Here is a 23,455-nt window from a genome sequence, read left to right as displayed (position 1 = left end):
GTTGGTGAGGGGGGTTAACAGCCATGTCTTTAATGGATAACCGCGGTCTCCTGATAGGCAGTTGAATAATTAAATGCACAAAAAAATAAATACAACACTTAAATAGAACCATCAACGCATCACTCACCAAGAAGCCACCCATCGCGGACCCTGCCAGCCTGGAGCCTCATCCCAACTATGCTGTTTGTAAAGATGTATGAATCATGCGTTGACCCAGGCCACCTTGCCACAATATTTGTTAGGCGCATTTGTGCATCACATATTATTTGCACATTTATTGAATGGAAATGTTTCCGATTCACGTATGCATATTCTTCTTCAGATGGCGCCTTTATAACAATGTGTGTGCAGTCGATCGCTCCGGTTACATTAGGAAAACCGGCTATCGCTGCAAATTGCGCTTTAATGTTTGGCTGGTCAACTGCATCGTATGGGAACCTTATATACCTGGTAGACATGCAGATGATCCCGTCCCATACAGCTGACATTGCGCGGCTCAAAGACGACTGCCTTTGGAAAGAACCAGTTGCCAGGAAACTAAGTGGTGTCAGCACCTGTAAGGTAATGGGTAATGCATGGCTCCTTGCTGTCTGTCTCTCCAAATTCGGACCCAACTCAGCACAGAGCTCCAAGAGGATAGCCCTTGGAAATCTGAATCGGCTGATAAGCAAGTCATCATCGTGGTCCAGGAAATCACTGTGGTCCCTAAAAACTCGTTCTCTTCGGATTCGGCCATTAGTAATGTCCTCTAATAAGGCCAATGCTGCCATTGTCATAGACTAAGGGTTCTTTAAATTTGCACATGCTTTTATATGTTCTTACTTAATTGCATAATTGATAGAAACATATGATATGATGTCAATTAGCCTATTTTTCTCTATTATGTTTCTCACAGGTTTTGGTGCGATAGAATTGTAGAATAATTCGTAGTCTAATGTTTGCAACTTCACTTTATTGCCTCTAAGAGGCGCTAACGGACAAAAAACACGAAAAATGTATGTACGCCAGACACGAAGTTGGCGTGGAGGAACGCACATTTTCATGTTAATTTCTCTGTTAGTAAATCTGACCGTGAGCGTGAAAGCTGGCGTACGCAAGGTTTTTGTGCGTATGCAACGTTGATACATGAGGCCTCAGGTCTGGCAGTGATGGCACTGTTTATATGATGGCATGCCAGATGTGGCCCAGTTATGGTTTGGTTTATGTGGTGTGGCCCTGTGCTGGCCCACCTCTGGCAAACCAGACACCAGACACCAAAGGGGTCATTCTTTGTGGTCCGAGTGTAAGTGCATTGTGTGAGCCAGATCTGGGCCAGACCTATTTTGCTATCTGGGTTACGGTACCTATGTGTTCACATCACCCAGGACCTGTCATGGTCTTGTCACGTAAATACCCTTGTGAAGAAGGCCCGGCAGCGTCTTTACCATGTCAGACATCTAAAGGACTTTAATCTGCCCTCAATGGTGCTAAAGACATTCTACACCTGGACCATTGAGAGCATCCTGATGGGAAGCATCACAGTCTGGTTTGGAAACAGCACCAAGCAGGACAGGCAAGCTCTCCAGAGGGTGGTGCAATCAGCTGAGCGCACCATCCACACCGAGCTTCAAGATCTGGAGACTATATACAGCAAGCGGTGCTGGAAAAAGGCGAGGAAGATAATGAAGGGACTCAGCCATCCCAACAATGGACTCTTCTCTCTGTTGCGGTCAGGGAAAGGTTTCCGCTCCTTGAAGGCAAACACAGAGAGAATGAGGAGGAGCTTCTTCCCGCAGGCCATTTGAGCCCTCAAACAGATACACAATACACAGACCTGGACTTTCTGGACTTTTTCACTGGACTTCCTCACACATCACATTCTACCTCAGCAGATTGTTTCACACAATTATTTAATTAAATTATTTATGTAAATGGAACACACATATAATGAATTATTTGAACCAAATAAATAAATGTTCCCAACACATTTTTTAAATAGCAAAATACTTGTATGTATAAATGCAGTTAAACAGATTTTTCTAAATAGAGATTATTAAATTACATATCGTCTTAAATACAAAACCACTGTACAAGCTTCTGCATTGTGGAGGTATATCTGATCTTCTTATATATACATTATTTTAAGTACAATAAATAAGAATGAATACAGAAATAATACAATGATTTTTTTCCCCAAAAATCATTAAATCACAATGACAAAGATCATCTAATCATCTTTTATACATTCTCATCTATCAGATCTGTTATATGTACAGACTTTGACAGCTTCCATTCATACAGAAATATTTAAGAAATCCAAATAATGTTTTTTCTCTTCTTCACATCTGTCAATCAGAAGCCAAATATACACATTTACTAACTCTTCTCAGAGCTGATGACGTCTGTCCTCTTTACTCCCTATAACAGATAAAGTGCAGTGTGTTGATCACACAATCATGTCTTTCTTCCTGAACTAGGATTAAATAAACAAATCCAAATAAGTGTTAATAAGACACTGAATTAGAATTACAAGACTCAAAATAAATGTAAAACATTAAAATGTCACAAAGTCTAGACTAGAGAGCTAAATGCTGGTGCAGGAGGAAAGGGATTTTTTTTAACAGACCATAAACATCACTGATAAGGAAGCAGAGGAGTCCAAAGAGCACTAAACAATAAACATACTGATGGGTTTTGACACATAGAGTTTTATGCCTATAACAATACATTAATAATTAAATATTAAGAGCAATCAGGGGCATAAAAATTCAAATGTCTGTCAAACACATAAATATCTGGAATGTTTGCAAACTTGCTAAGAAGAGGACAGATGAGTATACTGTCTCCTGAGGACAGTGAAGGAAACAAAGAAGAACCCAAAGAGCACAGATTGAGAATAGATCAGTTTAACTCAGATTTGTGGTTGCTATGTTTTAAGTAGTTCTTAAGAGCTGCATGAAAGCAGCTTACAGAACGCATCAGCTAAAGATCAGCAAGCTTCATTCACACTACAAACAGAACTACATTATACCCAAATGAGTTCTTCTGAGCAATGACTGTTTCAACTGGATTGAAGTGCATGAAGTGTTTTCATTACAAGAGGAAGTATTTTGATTAAAGATTCATTAAAATGACCTTTTTCATTATTTAAAATAAATATAGACTCCTTAAGGAAAAGATATGTTTAAAAAAAATAACATGTTTCTCTACAGTGTTCCCACGTGGTTAAACTCAGTATATTGAACAGTTCTGGTTTTCCAGGAGTGCCACTATTTACAGAACAGAACATTTCACTCTTTGTCTCAATCCAATTTATCTGTTACATTTACTACAGTGATACTACTCTTACTCCAGACTGTCAGTCTCTCTCTGTATTGCATGATAACAAGCTCTATCCAGGTGTGACATCTTTAGAAATTATTTTAATTAACAGAGAAAAAAAAATCACGAAACATTTGTTAATACTGTGTCTGGAATCTCAGTCACTCCAAATCAATTTCTTGTTTAATTTTTATTAAATCAATATCACACTCAAAGTCTTGTTGTTGTAGTGAATATCAGCACATCTGAGATTACCTCACCCTGTAAACTCGTGCCTACAGCCAATCACAGCCGTGCTGATATTCACTATAACAGTGCGATATTGTTTAAATATCATTCACTGCATGAGTTATTCTCGAGTTATTTCAGTGGTATATGTGTATTTCTCCAATCTACTACTTTGATGAAACTATTTCTTGTTCTAAATGTAATTGACTTAAAGCTGCTTACCTCATTATTTACAAAGACCTGAGTGAGTCCTAACTGTATGTCAGGGGTTTTCATATATTCCTTCCTAGATGGTGAATAAGAAATAAATTCAACAGGCTGTATTTTATATCACAAAATTTCAGAACAGCAGTAGATAATTTCATCATAATTGGTCTAGAATTAAATTAATAATGGTGTACAAAAAATAAATAGAGTATACATTAACAGAGTGAGGTGTCTGATTCATCACAGGGTTCTTATTCTGGAAACCGACCGTATTTTCATAGTATGAAGCCTAAAAGTAAAAGAAGAACACTGTAAACATGGGTAAATAAATACATTTATGACATACATTTAGGGAACTGGACTTTACTGTAGTTCATTAAAAATGATTCAGCTGATTATTAGTACAAATTTGAATTATATAACATATAACATATGAACAAATACATATGCACAACACAGACTAATCTATGGCTTCTACATGCTGTGGGAGGAAGTACAGTCTTCCCAGAAGCTTTACATTTAATGAGTACCTAAGTGAAAGTTCTTGCAATGTAGCAGTAATGTAATAGCAATACCGCTGTACTAATCAAATAAATAGACTGTTTACCTTAACAGGGTGAGGGTCAGATCCACCCACATTCACCCCCGGGTTCTGATTTTGGAAACTGACCATATTTTCATAGAATGAATCCTAAAAAGTAAAACAAATCATGCTGTAAAATGATTCGATAAATACAATTCTGACATGCATTTAGTGAACTGGACTTGAGCAGCACAACACAGCAGCATTAAACATGAAGAGCATCTAAATGAAATATCTTGCAGTGTAGCAGTAAGTGAACAATAAATATGAATTTTCTAGGGATAATTAGGCAAATGAGCTGCTTCTTCATATTTCCACATTTTCACAATATCATCACTTTTTTTTTTCTTAAACAGAGAAACTGACTTACATGTCCACCTGCATTATGTGTTGCTGTATAAGAAAGAATATATATAAATAAATCATTAGTTTGTAGTAAATGATGGTGTATGTGAATACTGTATAGCCTAAACAAACAGAAAATATCTCAGGAATTACATAATCAATATCATAACAATGCCATCAGCTACACTACCAGTCAAAAGTTTGGACACACCTTTTAATTCAATGTTTTTTGTTTAGGGATTTATTTTCTACATTCTAGAACAATACTAGAGATTTCAAAACTATGAAATAACACACATGGACTTAAATAATCCATATGTAATGACAACAAAAAACAGTCAGTTGTTATTTTAAGACACAAGGGTCAGGTGTTCTGGAATAGTTCTTGCAAGAACAGTATTGTCAAGTGCATTTGCAAAACCCATCAAGCACCATGATGAAACTGGCTCACATGAAGACCATCCCAGGAAACCAAGACCAAAACTTACCTCTGCTGCAGAGAAGTTCATTTCGAGTTACCAGCCTCAGAAATCACCAATTAACAGCACCTCAGATTAGAGCCCTTATGAAGGCTTTATAGAGCATCAGTAGCAGACATATCTCAATATCAACTGTTCAAAGGACATTATTGTGTATTTCGGCCGCCTTCAGCATTGTTTTACAATGTAGAAAGAAATAAACATCAGGAAAGACCATGGAATTAGAAGATGTGTCCAAACTTTTGACTGGTAGTGTACATGTCTGGTCTCTAAGACCAAGCAAATATTTATCAATGACTGGAGATCTTCACACATACCTCCACTCTGGTTATTTCCTCTGGAGTTTGTTTTTGGCCTGAATGACAGTAAAAAGTAGAGCAGATTATAGAGGCATGCAGATTTAAGTGTTATTTCCTTCACAAGTAAGCAGTAACAAGACAAAATTCCTAAATAGACATCTTATATATTTATGAGCCTTTTACAGAAAATACATGTTTATAACTCATGTTAGTTATAAATAAATAATAAGTAAATATAATAAATAAAATAAAAAGCTGCTGTTAAATATCCATATATTAAATACCAAGTAGATTAGAAATTGAGGGTCTAATTTACTTACATTTCTTTTACTTTCACAAAGTAGAAAATCAAACCAGCAATTCCAGCGACCCCTAATAAAACCCCAATAACAATCCCAGCTATAGCTCCTGCAGACAGTGAGTCTCCACCTGCATTCCCTTTATCTGTTAAAAAATAAAAAAATAGAAATCAGCAGATGATCTTTTAAGAAGTTGTCACAGTTAACTAAGTCAAGGTTTTTTTACAACCTTTAAAAAAATCTCAGTGAGGCACAATTTCTTAAGAGAGACAGAACTGTTCTTATTCAAATAGATATCTATGAAAGTATAATAGTGCCAAAATTCCTGAAAGCAAAATAGCATACTGAATCACATGAACTGAATAAAAACTTGTCACAAATGTTTGAATTTTTCTGCTTTGCAATTTGATCTGAATGAAAAAAAATCCTTACAGCATTTACAAAAAATACAATCTTCATTATTTTTCAACCTCACAAATTCAGGTTTTAAGTATTAAAATTCGGGTTGAGAAAGTTCAGGCATTAATATTCAGGTCGACAAAATGCGAGCCTAAAAATTCAGGTCTTAACATCCGGGCTATTACAGGAAGAGCAATGGATTGCCGATTTCTCGGGCCCGTGTCGCAGTGCACTTTAAAGTGTACATCCTGCTCCCTATGTAGTTCACTTCGCGGAGAATCACTTTGCCGATTGGAACGCGGCTCTTGTAATTAACCTGCAGCGGAGAAACGGCTCTGAGAGCGCAGGGACTGCGAGCTGTGAAGACAATGGACCAGGGGGCCAGTTAAATTAGTTTTATTAATTAACAGGGCAGTATGAGTTATTTTAATCTAATATTAGTCTAAAAAAGAACGCAACTTCGCTTATTGACTACCATTGTACCTAAGACACAAAAAGACAAAAAAAAATTAACAATACAGTAAAATAACTCATACTGCCCTGTTAATTAATAAAACTAATTTAACTTACCCCTTGGTCCATTGCAGGGGCGTTTCTAGGATTTGAAAACATCAGGGGCTAAATGAGAGAGGGGCTAATCAAGATTAACACGTTTCGCAAGGGCATATTTATGTAATATTGTTTAATAATATACACAAATGAACACAAACAGTATACAGCTTTATAAAATTTCATTCAATCTTTTTTCAGACTCCTCCCATCGTTTCAGTCTTGCTACTAAAAAGGAGTTCATTAAATTCATTACATTTTCTCTCACACAGGTATATCATGCAATATTATCTCTTTTCCAGCTTGTGTGTGAAGCAGTGCCGTGTAGATTTCTTGTATTATTATTATCATTTTACAAAAATCTATAGTATACCTGCACTTCTTATTTCATTCCTCATTCATGCTGCCATTACTGTATGAATTATTCTTTGTTTCTTTTTTTACAGCCTCTCTTCTCTTCTCTTATTGTTCTCTCATCTCTCATTCTCTCATCTGTGCTTGTATCTTGTCTACTTCATGCTCTTGGTGACTTTTCTATCGTATTTCTTTGAGGGTGGAATCATCAGAGAGTATCTCAGAGACTTGACCTGAGCAAAACGGTCAATTACCATACAAGTATTTATAGTGCTGAGAATACTTTTTTCAGTTGACAGAACAGCCGAATGAGACTGGCCCATTGTTCACCTAAGACATGTCTGTATTAAATTAAACTTAAATACTGCATTAGTTGAATAATAGAAAGTCACGATGTTCAGACTGTAATGTCTTAGCGCTTTAACAGTTTATATTTTATTTAGATCTATATTTAGGCTTATTTAATTTAAGGCTTTTGTACGTCTTGGGTATGGAATAATATTAAAAAGGTCCTGTATGTCTGGGGTTTTCAGAATCAAAGAGAGTGGGCCACCTTTTTGACACAACATACATTTGTTAGCGGACTTTTATCAACTGTGTTAACATTAAAAACTAAAAGTTAGACTATTATTAGCACACACTCTCACTCTCGGTATTTTGGCGTGTGTGTGTGTGTGCAGAGAGAGATGTCAGTCAAAATCGTGTACAGTAAACGGCAACAGTGCTCAACTTAAACGATCAACATTTACTTAATTCCTCTAGACTCCGGTGACAAAATTCGGGATAAAACATTCGGGGCTAGATTAAAATCATTCGGGGCTCGAGCCCTATTGATAATGCTTAGCCCTAGCCACGCCCCTGGTCCATTGTCTTCACAGCCCGCAGTCCCTGCGCTCTTCCGTTTCTCCGTTGCAGGTTAATTACAAGAGCCGAGTTCCAATCGGCAAAGTGATTCCCCTCGGAGTAAACTACACACTGTGGGAGGAAACCGGAGCACACCCACCAAGCACAGGGAGAACATGCAAACTTCACACACTCCATTTAATCCAATAATTCCATCTGGAACACAATATGTTGTATAATATAATTGTATTATAAATGTATATCATTATATTATTATTATAAATATAATAATAATACAAAGATCTAATATAGATCTTTAATAAAACAATTGTACTTTTATTCCATTATGTCTATTTTTCATGTTCACAATTGTTTATTATATTTTTTGTTTTATAATATTTTCAGTTATATATATATATATATATATATATATATTCTTCAGGGAGGACATGCAAACTTCACACACTCCATTTAATCCAATAATTCCATATATATGTTTTGTTGCACATGAAATCAATAAGTAAACTATAACCCACCTAGTACAGTGATGCTGATGGGTTGAGACACAGAGTATCTCAGACTCTGTTTGTTATGGGCTATGCAGGTGTAATTGCCACTCTGACTGATCTGAATGTTGCTCAGATTGAGCTCTCGGCCCATTTCACCAAGCTCTGTTCCATTCACAGCCCACTGAAACTCAGCAGCAGGACTGGACACAGCTGAGCAGGTCAATATGAGATTAGACCCAGAGCTGTAGAAGGGTCCCACTGGATCTGCTGAAGCATTAACATATTCAGGACCATCTGAAATGGAACAGTTCATATTTAGTTAGAGCCTTCGTGGTCTTGTGGAGAACAGGTATATCATCCATGACTGCTGGATAAATCTCATGACTGTTAACAAGTCGCATGATATGAAATAACTCACAGTAAATGATGAGGCTCAATGGGAGACTCTTTTTTCTGCTGATGCTGTTGGATGCTTCACACTCGTATGGGCCTGTGTCACCTCTGATCACACTGGTAATGGTCAGACTGCTGTTGTTGTCTGTTAGCTGAACTCGCTCCCCTGCTGTTATCTCAGAGCTGCCATTCAGCCAAATAAATGAAAGAAAGGAGCCAGACGCAGAGCAGACGAAACTCACAGTGCTGTTAAACTCAACCAGCTCTGTTTGGCTTGGTACAATGGTAACACTGGAGACTGGAACTGGGGGTTAAAACATAGTACAGGACTCAGACACACAACACATAAGGGCTCACCACTAATGATCTATAACCCAAATATAACAGTAAGCACTGTATAAAAGCTTTTAGATCTCCTTATTTTAAATAATAATGACAAAGGTCTTTTTTGACTATGATTTTATTTTTAAAAAATTGCTGAATAATAGCTAGAATAATATTAATAGTAGTCTTAGCAAAAATATTATTTTATTGACATCTTTGACATTAAGCAATACTCTCAAAACCAAGAAATTACAAAAAAAAATATTTTGTATAATTGTTTAATTATTTGTTTAGTTATATAAACTAACAACTAAATTATAAATTTGACACAGAGTTTTTGAGTCAGACAATATTCATATATTATGAGCATGATTAACAATTAATAAGATACATCTGATGATATGTATCTTCATATAAACTGTACATATACTGTTTAATTTTCAGACAGCGGGGTGGGAATGATGGGTTAAAATCCTGTTGTTCAGTGAACATTAACATTTCATCCCATTAAAAACTGCACTGTTACTCTTACAGGCCTGAGCGGCTACTGATGCTGTTCTTCTGTAGCAAACTTCAATAATTCATGCAACAATTTAACAACATTGATATTCAATAACATAATATATTAGGAGATATTTCTATTCACTCAGATATTTAATTCAAACAATAGTGATGTACAATGAGTAACACAGACTGTTAATAAACAGTTCATAGTTGCATTTTAATGAAGGTTTAGGGGAAACCTCCTGTGGAATCAGAGGCATGTTCAAGCGCCATTGTGTGAACGGAGATGTTTAATTGTACTAATGGATTTTCCACTGTTGCAGTGAGCAGCAGCAGACAGAGATTATAACGGTACTAAAGCAATCACATGTGAGGTAAAATATTTTCCTTGTATTTACGATATAAGTACTGAAAAAAAACTGTAACATCACCATCGGCACTAGTCCACTAGATGGAGGCCTCACCCGAGTTATAGCGCCACCAGCAAAGGAACGCTTCCGCCTTTTTCAGCCATTTAAGCGGCATTTACACCACGATATGTCGCGAAGTATCGTTCCAGTAATGTACCGATCCGATTTGCCTGTTTATCTTGTGTTGTATTATGATGATGTGTTATGATCTTTGTTTGTTTCTCCTTGTTCACGCCTGTCCTAGTTTCTGAGTTTGCCTTCCGTTTTAGATGACCCTAATAAAACCTGCAAATGAATCCTAACGACCGATTCCGGTGCATCGTTACAGAAACACTGTAAAACACACCTCTTCCTTCAGTTGTGTTTAAAGAAAAGTTTTGTTTACTCACCAAGCACCTGTAGTGAGGTTTGACCGGTGACAACAGTTGTAGCAGTGTTTATCGTCAGAATATACGGTCCAGTATCATTCTCAGTCAGATTCCTGATCTCCAGAGCTAAAGTCGTGGTGTCTATACTGACTCTGTCTGTGTACGGTGGCAGTACATCAGTTCCAACAACAATGCTTGTTGTATTAAACTCCCATCTGATTAAGTAGTGAGGGAGGTCAGGAAGACGGATTGGAGTAATCACTACATTCTCCCCAACTGCTTTATTTATCCTCTCAGGTAATATCAACTGTTGGCCAAAGCCCAGTCCTGTGTGAAGAAACAAATATGTTAATCCACCAGTTTGCTGTATGAAAAGTAACCAGAAGTGGCCTAAAATATCTAAAACATTTGGTGTAAACCCCACAAACAAATATGTGATCAAACAAAAGATACATAAAAGACCATACTGATTATACAATTGGAATAAAATACACAAATAAATAACTAAATCCATAACTAATGAAGAGAAATGTAACTATTTAAACCTGTTACAATTTATTTTCATTGTATTTGTATAGTGCTTTTAATAACAGTCTTTGTCACAAAGCAGCTTTACTAAGAAAAAGGTGGTTTTCACACTGGTCATGTTTGCTAAGGTCAAAATCTGAGTGTAATTGTTTTACATTTGTATAGTGGACACTACTGATCATCAGCTAAAACACACACGCAGGTTACTTTACTTCCTGAACAAGTGCAGACCCGAGTACGAGCTGCATTCACATTCATTAGAATCGCGGCACAGTTTCTGTGCAACTGAACTCACATCACCTTCTACAGGCAGTCTTGGGTTCAGTACCATACTGTGCTTCCTGATCAAAATGACAGAGTTCACATTTCCAACTGTTCATGCAAACCTTGCTCTGATTCAGATTTAACTGCCAGTCTGAAAGCCTCCTAAAGGTCTGAGATTAGCAGATATTAATTAGTCATAAATAATAATAAGATAGTGAGTTAAAACTGCGGAAAGCAGAAGTAGAAAATCAGGAGAAATTGGGAAGATCCAGATGCTGAAAAAGCCACAGCAGAATCAAAGCATTAATAAAAGTTAATTTTCAGTTAAATAAAAATTGAAACTAAAGCTTACAGAAGCATGTATACCTTCATCTCCAAACTTCATGAAGGTATAGCATATTTTGAACTGAAGTTATTTCGACAGTAAAGTTATTAAGTCTATATTTTGTTTTTGACCATCAAGCTTTAGGGTGAAATTAGTTTATTATAAGCAGATAAATTACATTAATTACATTAAAATACAACAAATGCCTCTGTAGGAACAGATCCCTTGATGATTATTACAATTTCATTAATAGATTTTATTGTTCAAAAACTTTTATGTCATGACACTCAACATGTAGTTTTCTTTGGTAGTCTCTAAAAGATCACTTACTAACCCCACAGCTCTCTTATTTGAATTATTTCTAACTTTATTAAATTCTTTTACATTTTTCTTACCTAGAAAAAAATATTTATGTCTAAAATCCTGAAGTTGTTATACAAATATTGTATTTTGAGGAAGCATGGCTTTTGTGTGCTTTCTTGGCTGGAAAACCCTACTATTATAAACCCTGAAGATGTTATACAAATATTATATGTTGAGGAAGCATGGTTTTTGTCAAGACTGACTAAAAGTCAGTTTTAATGACATGTTTGTATATTTCCATTGGTTTAGGCTTCTACTTTAACTAACAGAGAGAGAGAGAGAGAGAGAGAGAGAGAGATTACTATAACAGACTCACCTGAACATGTCAGCAGGAGCAGATTGCAGCACACAGCGTGTAAATCCATCAGGAGAGATACGGAGCTCCACCACTGATACTCAATAATCGTCTCAAAAAGAGAGAGCTGTGCTGATTAATCACAATATGCGACCCAAAATGAACCGAATAGTGGTGATTAAACTCGAATATTAATTAAGCTAACGTCTGGAGGAATGAGAGAGCAGACGAGACAGCCGGTCTGTAAACAGTGTCATTAAAACACACATGCAGGAGTGAACTGTCTACAGGAAAACTATCAGAGTAATCCTCCACCGGATTTCCCCAGATCTTCACACTCAGGTTCTGCCTTCATTACCTTATAGTCAGGTGATGAGCTTTATAGCCACTGACTAATAAACACCATATAAAAATTTGTTTATTCTAATTGTATCAACATTGCATACAATAAAACAACAACATAAATAATAATAATAATAATAATAATAATAATAATAATAATCACCACATCATCATTTTATTATTATTATTATTATTATTATTATTATTATTATTATTATTATTATTATTATTATTATTAGGAAGAGTTTCACTTTGTTCTATAGTGAATATCTAATACAATGCACCGTCAGTCCAATCAGGCTCATAACTCTGCCAGAGGAAGGTACTATTGCCTATTCAGTTTTGGTGCTGATGAAGAATGTGTGACCTAAATTTGAAGTCCTTGGAGAATTTATCTCAATATCTCATAATATCACTGAATTCAGGCATTGGCAGATGAGGTAACTGAAAAGAGAGTTCACTACATATATATATATATGAATTCTACTTTTTACTCAAGTTGTTGTCAATGTTATAATTTGTAATAAATATTGTTGTTAAAAGAGAAGCATTTTCACTAGTAACCTCAAACCTTTTAAACCCACTTTATCTAAAAATAAATTTTGGTGGGTTTAAATGGTACATTTAACAAATAAAAATGTAAATAAATAAATACAAAAAACATCTGATTGCCTTTAATTATATTGCCTTGTTATCATTTAGCATTAAACCAGATTAAAACTAGACCAAAAAATTACATTAATAGAACATGCTTTTAATATAATATTAGCACCAAATAAATAAATGTTCCCATTATATATATAATGAATACAGGAAATAATACAATGACTTTTTTTTTTTCCAAAAATCACTATAGAAATCTTTTATGCATTCTCATCTATCATATCTATCACATGTACAGACTTTGACAGCTTCTATTTATGCTATAATTATACAGAAATTCATAGAGAAATATTCAGAAATCCAAATCATAATGTTTTTTTTCTCTTCTTCACATCTGTCAATCAGAAGCCAAATATACACATTTACTTCCTCTTCTCAGAGCTGATGACGTCTGTCCTCTTTACTCCCTATAACAGATAAAGTGCTGTGTGTTGATCACACAATCATGTCTTTCTTACTGAACTAGGATTAAATAAACAAATCCAAATAAGTGTTAATAAGACACTGAATTAGAATTACAAGACTCAAAATAAATGTAAAACATTAAAATGTCACAAAGTCTAGACTAGAGAGCTAAATGCTGGTGCAGGAGGAAAGGGATTTTTTTTAACAGACCATAAACATCACTGATAAGGAAGCAGAGGAGTCCAAAGACCACTAAACAATAAACATACTGATGGGTTTTGACACATAGAGTTTTATGCCTATAACAATACATTAATAATTAAATATTAAGAGCAATCAGGGGCATAAAAATTCAAATGTCTGTCAAACACATAAATATCTGGAATGTTTGCAAACTTGCTAAGAAGAGGACAGATGAGTATACTGTCTCCTGAGGACAGTGAAAGAAACTTACCTCATTGTTTACAAAGACCTGAGTGAGTCCTAACTGCATGTCAGGGGTTTTCATATATTCCTTCCTAAATGTTTAGTAAGAAATAAATTCAACATACTTTATATCACAAAATTTCAGAATAGCAATAACTAATTTCATTACAATGGGGCTAGGATTAAATTAATGATGGTGTTCAAAAAATAAATAGAGTTTACATTAACAGGGTGAAGTGTAATTTCATAATATGAATCCTAACAATAAAAGAAGAACACTGTAAAAAGGGGTAAATAAATACATGTATGATGATCATTCAAAGTTATCAGCTGATTATTAGTACACATTTGAGTCATATAACATATAAACATATGACAAAATATATAACAAATATAATTTTATGATTTTGAGCAGCACAACACAGACTAATCTATGGCTTCTACATGCTGTGGGAGAAAGTACAGTCTTCCCAGGATCTTTACATGTAATGAGTATCTAAATGAAATAGACTGTTTACCTTAACAGGGTGAGGGTCAGATCCACCCACATTCACCCCAGGGTTCTGATTTTGGAAACCGACCATATTTTCATAGCATAAATCCTAAAAAGAAAAAAATCATGCTGTAATATAGGTAGATGAATTTCACCTTTATCTATCATGTACAATACAACTTTACCATTATCACTTAAAATTATCACCAATTTACAATCCTTGTGTGCAATACTACAGTTCATCACTATTGCCATCGGCTACATGTCTGGTCTCTAAGACCAAGCAAATATTTATCAATGACTGGAGATCTTCACACAATACCTCCACTCTGGTTATTTCCTCTGGAGCTTGTTTTTTGCCTGAATGACAATAGAAAGTAGACCAGATTATAAAGTCATGAAGATTTAAGTGTTATTTTCTTTACAAGACCGCAAATAGTAACAAGAAAAAAATCTTATATATTAAATGAGAACATTTTAGGAACACACACATTGATTTTATTTCAAACTGACTTTACTCTTATATAAACAGCACTGTAAGTGTTAACAGTTATAATCTGAACAGACTTCTTGTTCTATGAGCCTTTTACATAAAATACATGTTTATAACTCATGTTAAAGAAAAAACTTGCCATATGTGAAATACCAAGTAGATTAGAAATTAAGGGTTTAATTTACTTACATTTCCTTTACTTTCACAAAGTAGAAAATCAAACCAGCAATTCCAGTGACCACTAATAAAACCCCAATAACAATCCCAGCTATAGCTCCTGCAGACAGTGAGTCTCCACCTGCATTCCCTTTATCTGTTAAAAAATAAACAGCAGATGATCTTTTAAGAAGCTGTCACAGTTAACTAAGTCAAGGTTTTTTTTAAATAACCTTTTATAAATCTCATTGAGGCAGAATTTCTTAAGAGAGACAGAACTGTTCTTATTCAAATAGATATCTCTGATTTTTTATTCAGGTCCTGAATAAGTATAAACTCCTATATGCATATACAGAATATGTGTATAGCTCACACTCCCTCTACCACAAAAGTTTCCTAATTCATTTCCTTACTGACTTTCTAATTACATAACTCTGTTTTTTTTTTGCAAACTCATTTTCCTCTAGTAGCTGACATGAATAATGACCAAAATATATTGTACTTATTGTATTGTTGCTTATACGGTCATATGGTTATCAAGAAGCCAAAATATATACTGTACAATATATACAGTACAAACACTTTGATGTTAATCCAATAAAAAAGGTGTTATCATTGTTATTATCTACAGGAATAGGAAGATACTGCAGCAATAAACAGCATGACTGGCACAGGCATTTACTAATACTAGAGATTAATGGTCTCCGTTTCAATTATGACTGCTTTAATCATGGTTAAACTTTGGACTTGTCACATGACAAGATTTATTTATCAATATAAAACAAAAATGTGTCTGTTGCTATCACACTACTACTAACTTATTAACCACATCCACTATTGACATGAAAGAAAAAAAGCTGCTCTTTTCATTAACACTCTCCATTATAAACAAAATCCAGTGGCAAGAATATAAACAATAATAATAATAATAATAATAATAATAATAATAATAATAATAATAATAATGGCTCTTCCTATTCATTAAGCCTTCTTCATTCTCCACCTATAGAATAAAAAGTGTGAAAAAGCAGCCTTTTATTTAATCTAAATAAAACATCAAAAACAATATAAGCTATTGTATTATTAATCTATATTATTATATTATCATTAATATAACAATTATATTCCATGTCTATTTCATTTCATTTTAGCAAATGTGTATTATATTTTTGTTTTATATTATTTTCATTTTCAGTTCCTGCTTTAATTTTTTCCTATTTTTTTTATTTTATATTTGCCTACATTACTAAAAAAAAGTCACTGACCTCCCAAGAATCCTAACAGATCTTTACATTTGTAGTTTGCACTTTTTTGTTGCACACGAGTTTAATAACCTCCTGAGACCTGAGAAAAAAAGTTTTTATTTTAATTTAATTTTTATTTTTTTAATATAAATTAAGTGTTGGGGTGGTAAAAAAATACATTGAAAAGAATTTTTTTATTAAACTTTATTTTCTTTCAATTTTATAACATGTCCATTGTAGTGGACAACAGGATTTCATTTGTTCTGAAAAGCGAACGATTTTTACAACAACCATTTTTCATTTAGTATTATTCCATTTTATTCATTTTTTTTTTCAACTTCTTTTCTTTTTATTTCATTCATTTTTACGTTTATTTCTCTTTTGTTTTTTTAATTTCATTTTCATGAGAGTATTCATTCAAAGCTTATGATTTCTCCATTAGATATTTGACCCAAGATGGAATCTAATGAAGCATTCTGACTTTTTGGAGACACAGAGGAACATATGTTGCACTTAAAGCCTCGTTCACACTACAGGAATTTAAGCCCAATTTAAGCCCGATTTGCAAATTAACAAGCTCGCCGACAGATCGGTCTGTGATCGTGGGAAAATCAGCAGGTGATCAGCGCTCGGCAATCTTTATGTGTGAACTACTCAACGACGCATCAAAGAGGCATCGCTGACACCTTGCAGACAAAATCCAGATATCTGGCATGTTAAATATCTGGGACGGTTGGCATCGTCGTGTGAGGTCGACATCACGTGGTGTCAACTGTAGCTACGACCTCCAGCCAATGAGAGAGCAAGGTTGAGGTCTACACCCCCCATGTTATTGTTATATTCCACCACCACTGCAGGTCTGGGAACTTGGACTTGCTCGTTTTCCTTTTTTTGTCAGGTCTCTGCACAACCATTTCTGATGTCCCTCTGTCTTTTTTTTCAGCACCTTGTCAGCAGTGAGGGGGCATTCTTTTGGAATTTGATTCTTCTGAAATGGTCCTGTAGCAGGCAGGCCTCTTTCTAGAAGAGTGTTGGTTTGCGGGGAACATACTGACCAACTGGACACCGGCCAGTGAAAGGTCTCACTCTCCAAAGCAGATCCTCCTTCCTTTCATTGTCTGACATTCAGATCATTTACAACCTTCGGTGAAGCGATCTCGTGTCCGCTACTATGGGGACTCTGGTTTTAGCAGCCCAATACATTTTAACTCTTGGATATCTAAGGCATGCCATGTACACTGAAATTCCAAAGAAAGTCTTGATCTCTTCCGGAGTTGTTTTCAGCCTGCAGCCGTATCCTGTACCATGCGCTGATCCGTGAACATGGACAGATCTTGTATAAGTTTCTCATCAATGTACTGCTGGAAGTACTGGAGTGGGCTCCAGTCTCTACGGCTTAGTACAGATTCATCCCTTGTAATCACATACTCATCCAACACAGGCATGAACCTTAAGAGAAAGACAAAGCACACAGCTAAAGTTGTAAAATGCTGAAGAGCTCACCTGAGAACAGATGTGAACCTAATTTCATACAATCATCTTAGCATGTATGTGTTAAATTAATTATTAATTGTTTAATTTAGTTCAAAAATAAAATATTGGGAGCTATTTCCTGAAACACTTCTCAGTAGGAATTTTTTAATATATTTTTTTTGCATTGTTTAAAAAACCCTACATGCTGGTTTTGACCCAGAGAGGACGACGGCACACTTTGGCATCATTTGGCTCTCCATCATGGTCTTCTCCTCCTCCTATCTATCGAGCTATCACTCCCACCTGTCTCATCCTCCTCATGCTCTCTCCCTGAACTCTCATCGTCTGACAAATCTATATCTGAATCTCCATCAATAATTTTATACAGAATCTTCTCAGCCTCTGTCATAGAGCTGTCTACTACAAAAAAAGTGAAACAAACATAAGTACAAAGTCCTGATGTCCACTACAGTGGACATTTATAAATTAGCTGTTTTCCCTAGAAAAATAAATAAGCTGAGCTTGGAAAATTCACTCAAATATTGCTGAAATATTTACTTATTATAAACAAGCAAAATTAATGTTACAAAAGCATTTTAATAATGAATATTGTGCTTACCTTTCTTTCTTCCATAAAATGTGCTTGTTCCAATGGTGGCCATTTTGAAAAGACAAAATCAGGAAGTTGGCAAGGCCACACCCCCTCACGTGACATCATTTTAAAGGGACAAAAGTCTTTTTTAAGGAACAACATGAACTAATAGTGTGAAATGCATAGTATGAGAGGTATGAGCAAAAACTTAATGTCCACTAGAGTGGACAAAAATGAATGGCCTGGCCATCATCAATAAACTATAACCCATCAAGTATAGTGATGATGATGGGTTGAGACACAGAGTATCTCAGGTTCTGTTTTGTTATGGGCTATGCAGGTGTAATTGCCACTTTCTTTAGTGTTTTAGAATTTGAAGTTCTTCAGTATAATGTACTTTTCTAACTTATTTCCACATCAATTCTATTCACATCACAGCAATGCTGAATTGTTTAAATGATATGAAATAACTCACCAATAATGTTAATGGTAGAGTCAATGGGAGTTCTTTTTTCTGCTGATGCTGTTGGAGGCTTCACATTCGTATGGCCCTTTGTCACCTCTGATCACACTGGTAATGGTCAGATTTCTATTACCTCTGTTATCTCAGAGCTGCCATTCAGCCAAATAAATGAAAAAGAGGAGCCAGACACAGAGCAGAAGAAACTCACAGTGCTGTTGAGTTCAACTTCTTTTAGACTTGGTATTATGGTAACATTGGAGACTGGCACTGGAGATCAAAATGTAATACAGGACTCAGATACATGACAGTCAACACTAATCTATAATCAAAATATAACAGTAATCACTGTAGAAACACTATTAACTCTGACAGTACACATAAGACCTCAACATTAATGATCTATGAGCAACATAATACAGTAATCACTGTACTAACTCTTTTAGCTATCTTTATTTTAAATAATTTTAACTTGCACCACTTGCAGCTTAAATCATTAATCTGCAGATTGTATCACTTGATCTTGCAGATTAAAAACTGGCAATCAAAGTCCTACAAGTATTAACACTTTATAACTTTCACATATAAGAAGTACTCCTAAAAGCAGACTTTTAATATGAAAGACAATCACTAAAAATTCAAAGACTTCTTCTGACTTATTTTCACACCTCCCAACTAGATTATATTTATATAATAATAAATTCTCAAATCAGAATTTTCAGGAAGTCTTGATTACTCTTCTTGAAATCAAGTTTATTCTACTACTTTATTATTGTTTCTGTAGTAATTCAGAGAGACTTGTATAGCAGACCCATCACCTTATCTAAGCCTAAAAAGATTTTGTGTTATTGATATGATGAAGCATTTTGAAAGAAGATAATTAATTAACAATTAAGGAAGGATTGTTTATTGTCAGTGCTTTGAAACAGTCTTTACAGGAGACTCTGGTTTTCTCTGAGACATGACACCACCCCATGATGAATTATTTTCCTAACAGCATGTCACAACACTGTTTAGTCCTTACATAATACTACATAAACACATATTATTAAATTGCTAGTTAAATGCAACAGTTTTACTTCTTTGTGAGATCAAAATTTTGCATCAATCCATCTTCGCTTCTTTTGTATTAAACATTAATTAATTAATTAATCAAGGCATTAATCTTTCAATGTTCATGTTTACCAGTTAATTTACAATTTTATCTAATTCAGCATTTTTCTGTGGCTGTCTGCTGCAGTAGGTTAAACAGTTGTGCTACCAAAATTTCAGCAACGATGAAAAATCTCCACATTTCTGGAAGAGATGCTTGAATTTAATTCAGTATTTACTGTTTTGTGGCACAGCCTTAGTTAAGCATGAGTACATACTTTGTTAATAATTTACCAAGCATTGCTTCTATATTAGTACACATTAGCAACCAGTTTATAAATGTCATTATAAATGCTTTATTCATGATCAAAAATATAGTATAATGTGCTTGATAATAGCATTTACATACTTTATTAATGATCAATTTATATTTTTAAAATAAGTATTAAATTACATATAAACCTGTTATTTAGGGGGTGTCAGTGGTTTATAAGATCATTTCAAATGTAAATGATTAATAAACAATTTAAATGTACATTTATACATTAGATGTACTGTTAATGAGTGTTAATAAATGCTTTATAAACACGTATTCTGAATATAAATCACGATTAATTCAGGTAGTTAAAAACCATTAACTAGTTGTTAGTTAGCTATTTTTGTGAGCTCATCTAAAGCAAGGACTATCTATGCCTTATAAAGTAGTTGCAAAGGAGATTTAAAGGCTCAGTTATTTTCTCAACAGAAAAAGGAAACAAACACAGCGAAGAGTGATACAGTACATAGAAATATTTATTTCAAAATGCAAAAATGGAACTGTACAACTTTACATTTAAAAAATAAACCTCTCATAAAATTCTTAAATAAAAATCTCATAAAATGTAACAAAAAGGAACAAAATAAGCAACAAAATAAAAATAATATTAGCAAAATATCTTAACAAAGTAAAAAGGTTTGAAAGTGAGAATTCAGTGCAGTGAGTCACAAAAAGTGCAAAACTGTAAAACTTGTAAACCTCCAGACAATATAACTGAAATTGACGATTGACTGAAATTGACGATGGCTCCCCGTGACCCGAGGATAGATCGGATAAGTGGTACAGACAATGAATAAAAAATATATATAAAAAATATTACAGTGTAAAAATTACATTACCTCAGTACTAACTTTTAAACGTTAAAGAACATCACTGCATATTGTAGATAAGTTTCGGTTCATTGTACAACTTCAGATACAATGTGAAAACTATTCTTTTTTTTTTTTAGGGGAAGCTTTCCAGAAGCATTAAGGGGCTGTGATTTTATCCTCTATAGCTGGATTCTCCTGAATTGCAGCAGCACATTATGTGGCAAATGCACTAATTTTAATTTGACTGTTGTGGTTTTTAAGCAGTTCCTGATACTTGAAGGTACAGTGAAGAACAGCTCTGCGATTGGAGCACCAACTACCACTGTGTTCCAGTCCACCCCAACATGCTTGAAAGCAGCTGACATGATCCCTTTTCTATCCATCCATTGTCTATACCCACTTATTCCTAATTAGGGTCACAGGGGTCTGCTGGAGCCTATCCCAGCGCACATAGGGCGAAAGGCAGGGGTACACCCTGGACAGGTCACCAGTCCATCGCAGGGCATCCCTTTTCTACTGAAGTGGCAAAGATTTTTTTTGTATCGGATCACCACCTGCTGTGGGTTTTGAGCTGTAATTCAGAGAAAATAGAATTAGTGTTAGAATTTGCTTTTATTATTCTCACACCCACATTTGACTGACATTGTTTCAATCTATACGATGATACATTCCACGAACATCAGTTTAGAAAGAGAGCAGACCACCTCAGTTACCCCCTGACAATATCAGAACAGTCCAATATTAAATCTTAAATTAAGCCCATGAATAAGGTTCCTATCATAGTTGTGCTGATTTATTGGCCAAAAAATATTTCTCATGATGGTAGTTTATATAGTTTGCTGTAACCTCTATCGTGAAGTAATTGGAAGCTTATAAAGCTATTATGTAATGCATAAAATTAGCATTCTATCCTCTCTGAAGACAAGGGAGTTGCCTGGATAGAACCTGTGTCCCCTCTTTTAAGAGCTGTTAAATAGATACAAATACATACATAAGACCCACAGCTAGTGGCACATGGCACATAGGAACACAAAGCTAAACTAACATAAGTTCACTGTACTATAATTTCAAAACATTTTGTCTTTAGGGAGACTTACCTGATGCCAGTTGTTCTTTTAGATAGTCTCTCTCCTTGGTCTGCTCATCAATCTTCTCCTTTTGCCACTCCACTTTGAGCTTACACATCTCCAACTCATGGGATTTTCTGCCAGTTGTGCCATGGGGGCCATCTACACACCTGGTTGAAAGTAACTGTAGAAATTATTCAATGGATTTAGAACGTTCTGTTAATTTTACTGATGTCTAACAAATTGTCATCCCACCCCCGGCGTCCCGCCCCTGTATATTAAACAAAGAGAGTTGGAAATTACATTACAAAAGTCTCCTTTTGACAGCTAGGCTTCTGCCTGCCTGAGGATGCATACAGTGCAGTGTGCCCCCCTGTGCGTCCCCAGTATCAGGACTTCTAGCAAGCAGCTATCTTGCTGGCCATCATCCATAACATGCACCTGTAAACCAATAACATACTCACCACTAGTGCCACTGATGGACGTTTCATCTAATGTGTCCATCTCCACGCAGGCATTCCTTTTGGCCCTGGTCTGCACGCCCTTTCGATTTTGGTCAGAGGTCTCCATGTCCTATACACACTGTTGTATCGTTTCCTCCTTACATTGATGAAGTTTGAAAGTGTCCCACATTGATTACGTAGGATAGCGGGAATGTGAAATCTCCCATCTATGAGATCACAAACTAGCTGGAGGTCACCATAAATTAACTACCTAAAGCAATTATTTTATTAAAATTTTAAAAAAGATGAAGAAGAAGAAGAAATGCTTATTAATCAGTGCAGCTCTATGAAGAATACCCTGAAGTTGATTAAGTGTCTTCAGAAAATAAAACTGCAAAAAAAAAAATATTTAATGCACAATATGCCATCAGGACATGTAAATAAAGAAAAGAATGAATGTACACTAATTTGCAATACTGCCTATAAATGATAATGTTGGTGGACATTACAGCATAATCATATCATTGCATGAAGCCTCTTTTAGAAATCAGTATTCTTTGTTTTTTTTTTTAATACACTATATTGCCAAAATTATTCGCTCACCCATCCAAATAATCAGAATCAGGTGTTCCAATCACTTCCATGGCCACAGGTGTATAAAATCAAGCACCTAGGCATGCAGACTGTTTTTACAAACATTTGTGAAAGAATGGGTCGCTCTCAGGATGCTGAGGCGCATAGTGTGAAGACGTCGCCAACTTTCTGCAGAGTCAATCACTACAGACCTCCAAACTTCATGTGGCCTTCAGA

At 35.1% G+C, this 23,455-nt stretch overlaps 1 protein-coding gene across 1 annotated transcript; it reads right to left on the bottom strand.

Moving 5' to 3' along the window:
* Nucleotides 1–2,108: 2,108 nt before the first annotated feature.
* On the bottom strand, nucleotides 2,109–12,260 carry LOC131357198 (carcinoembryonic antigen-related cell adhesion molecule 8-like). Its single transcript, XM_058396144.1, has 11 exons — nucleotides 12,190–12,260; nucleotides 10,415–10,720; nucleotides 8,813–9,091; nucleotides 8,422–8,688; nucleotides 5,762–5,885; nucleotides 5,460–5,497; nucleotides 4,689–4,711; nucleotides 4,343–4,426; nucleotides 3,950–4,024; nucleotides 3,751–3,814; nucleotides 2,109–2,397 (listed from the first exon to the last, which is right to left on the bottom strand). Exons 1-10 carry the CDS (start codon nucleotides 12,236–12,238, stop codon nucleotides 3,791–3,793), a joined length of 1,269 nt encoding a protein of 422 aa, XP_058252127.1. The 5' UTR covers nucleotides 12,239–12,260; the 3' UTR covers nucleotides 2,109–2,397; nucleotides 3,751–3,790.
* Nucleotides 12,261–23,455: the final 11,195 nt, after the last annotated feature.

Source organism: Hemibagrus wyckioides, linkage group LG01, assembly GCF_019097595.1.
Source record: "Hemibagrus wyckioides isolate EC202008001 linkage group LG01, SWU_Hwy_1.0, whole genome shotgun sequence".
Classification (NCBI taxonomy): Eukaryota; Metazoa; Chordata; class Actinopteri; order Siluriformes; family Bagridae; genus Hemibagrus; species Hemibagrus wyckioides.
The sequence above is the reverse complement of the archived record's forward strand: the minus strand, read 5'-3'. Positions and strand labels throughout refer to the sequence as shown.

What these genes read in the sequence shown, in the direction of transcription:
- LOC131357198 (XM_058396144.1), bottom strand. Translation starts at nt 12,238, where the DNA reads ATGGATTTACACGCTGTGTGCTGCAATCTGCTCCTGCTGACATGTTCA. An exon ending in GCTCCTGCTGACATGTTCAG is followed by an intron (nt 10,721 to 12,189) that starts GTGAGTCTGTTA and finishes TTCTTCACACAG; the next exon opens with GACTGGGCTTTGGCCAACAG. An exon ending in CTGACCCTCACCCTGTTAAG is followed by an intron (nt 4,025 to 4,342) that starts GTAAACAGTCTA and finishes TTTTACTTTTAG; the next exon opens with GCTTCATACTATGAAAATAC.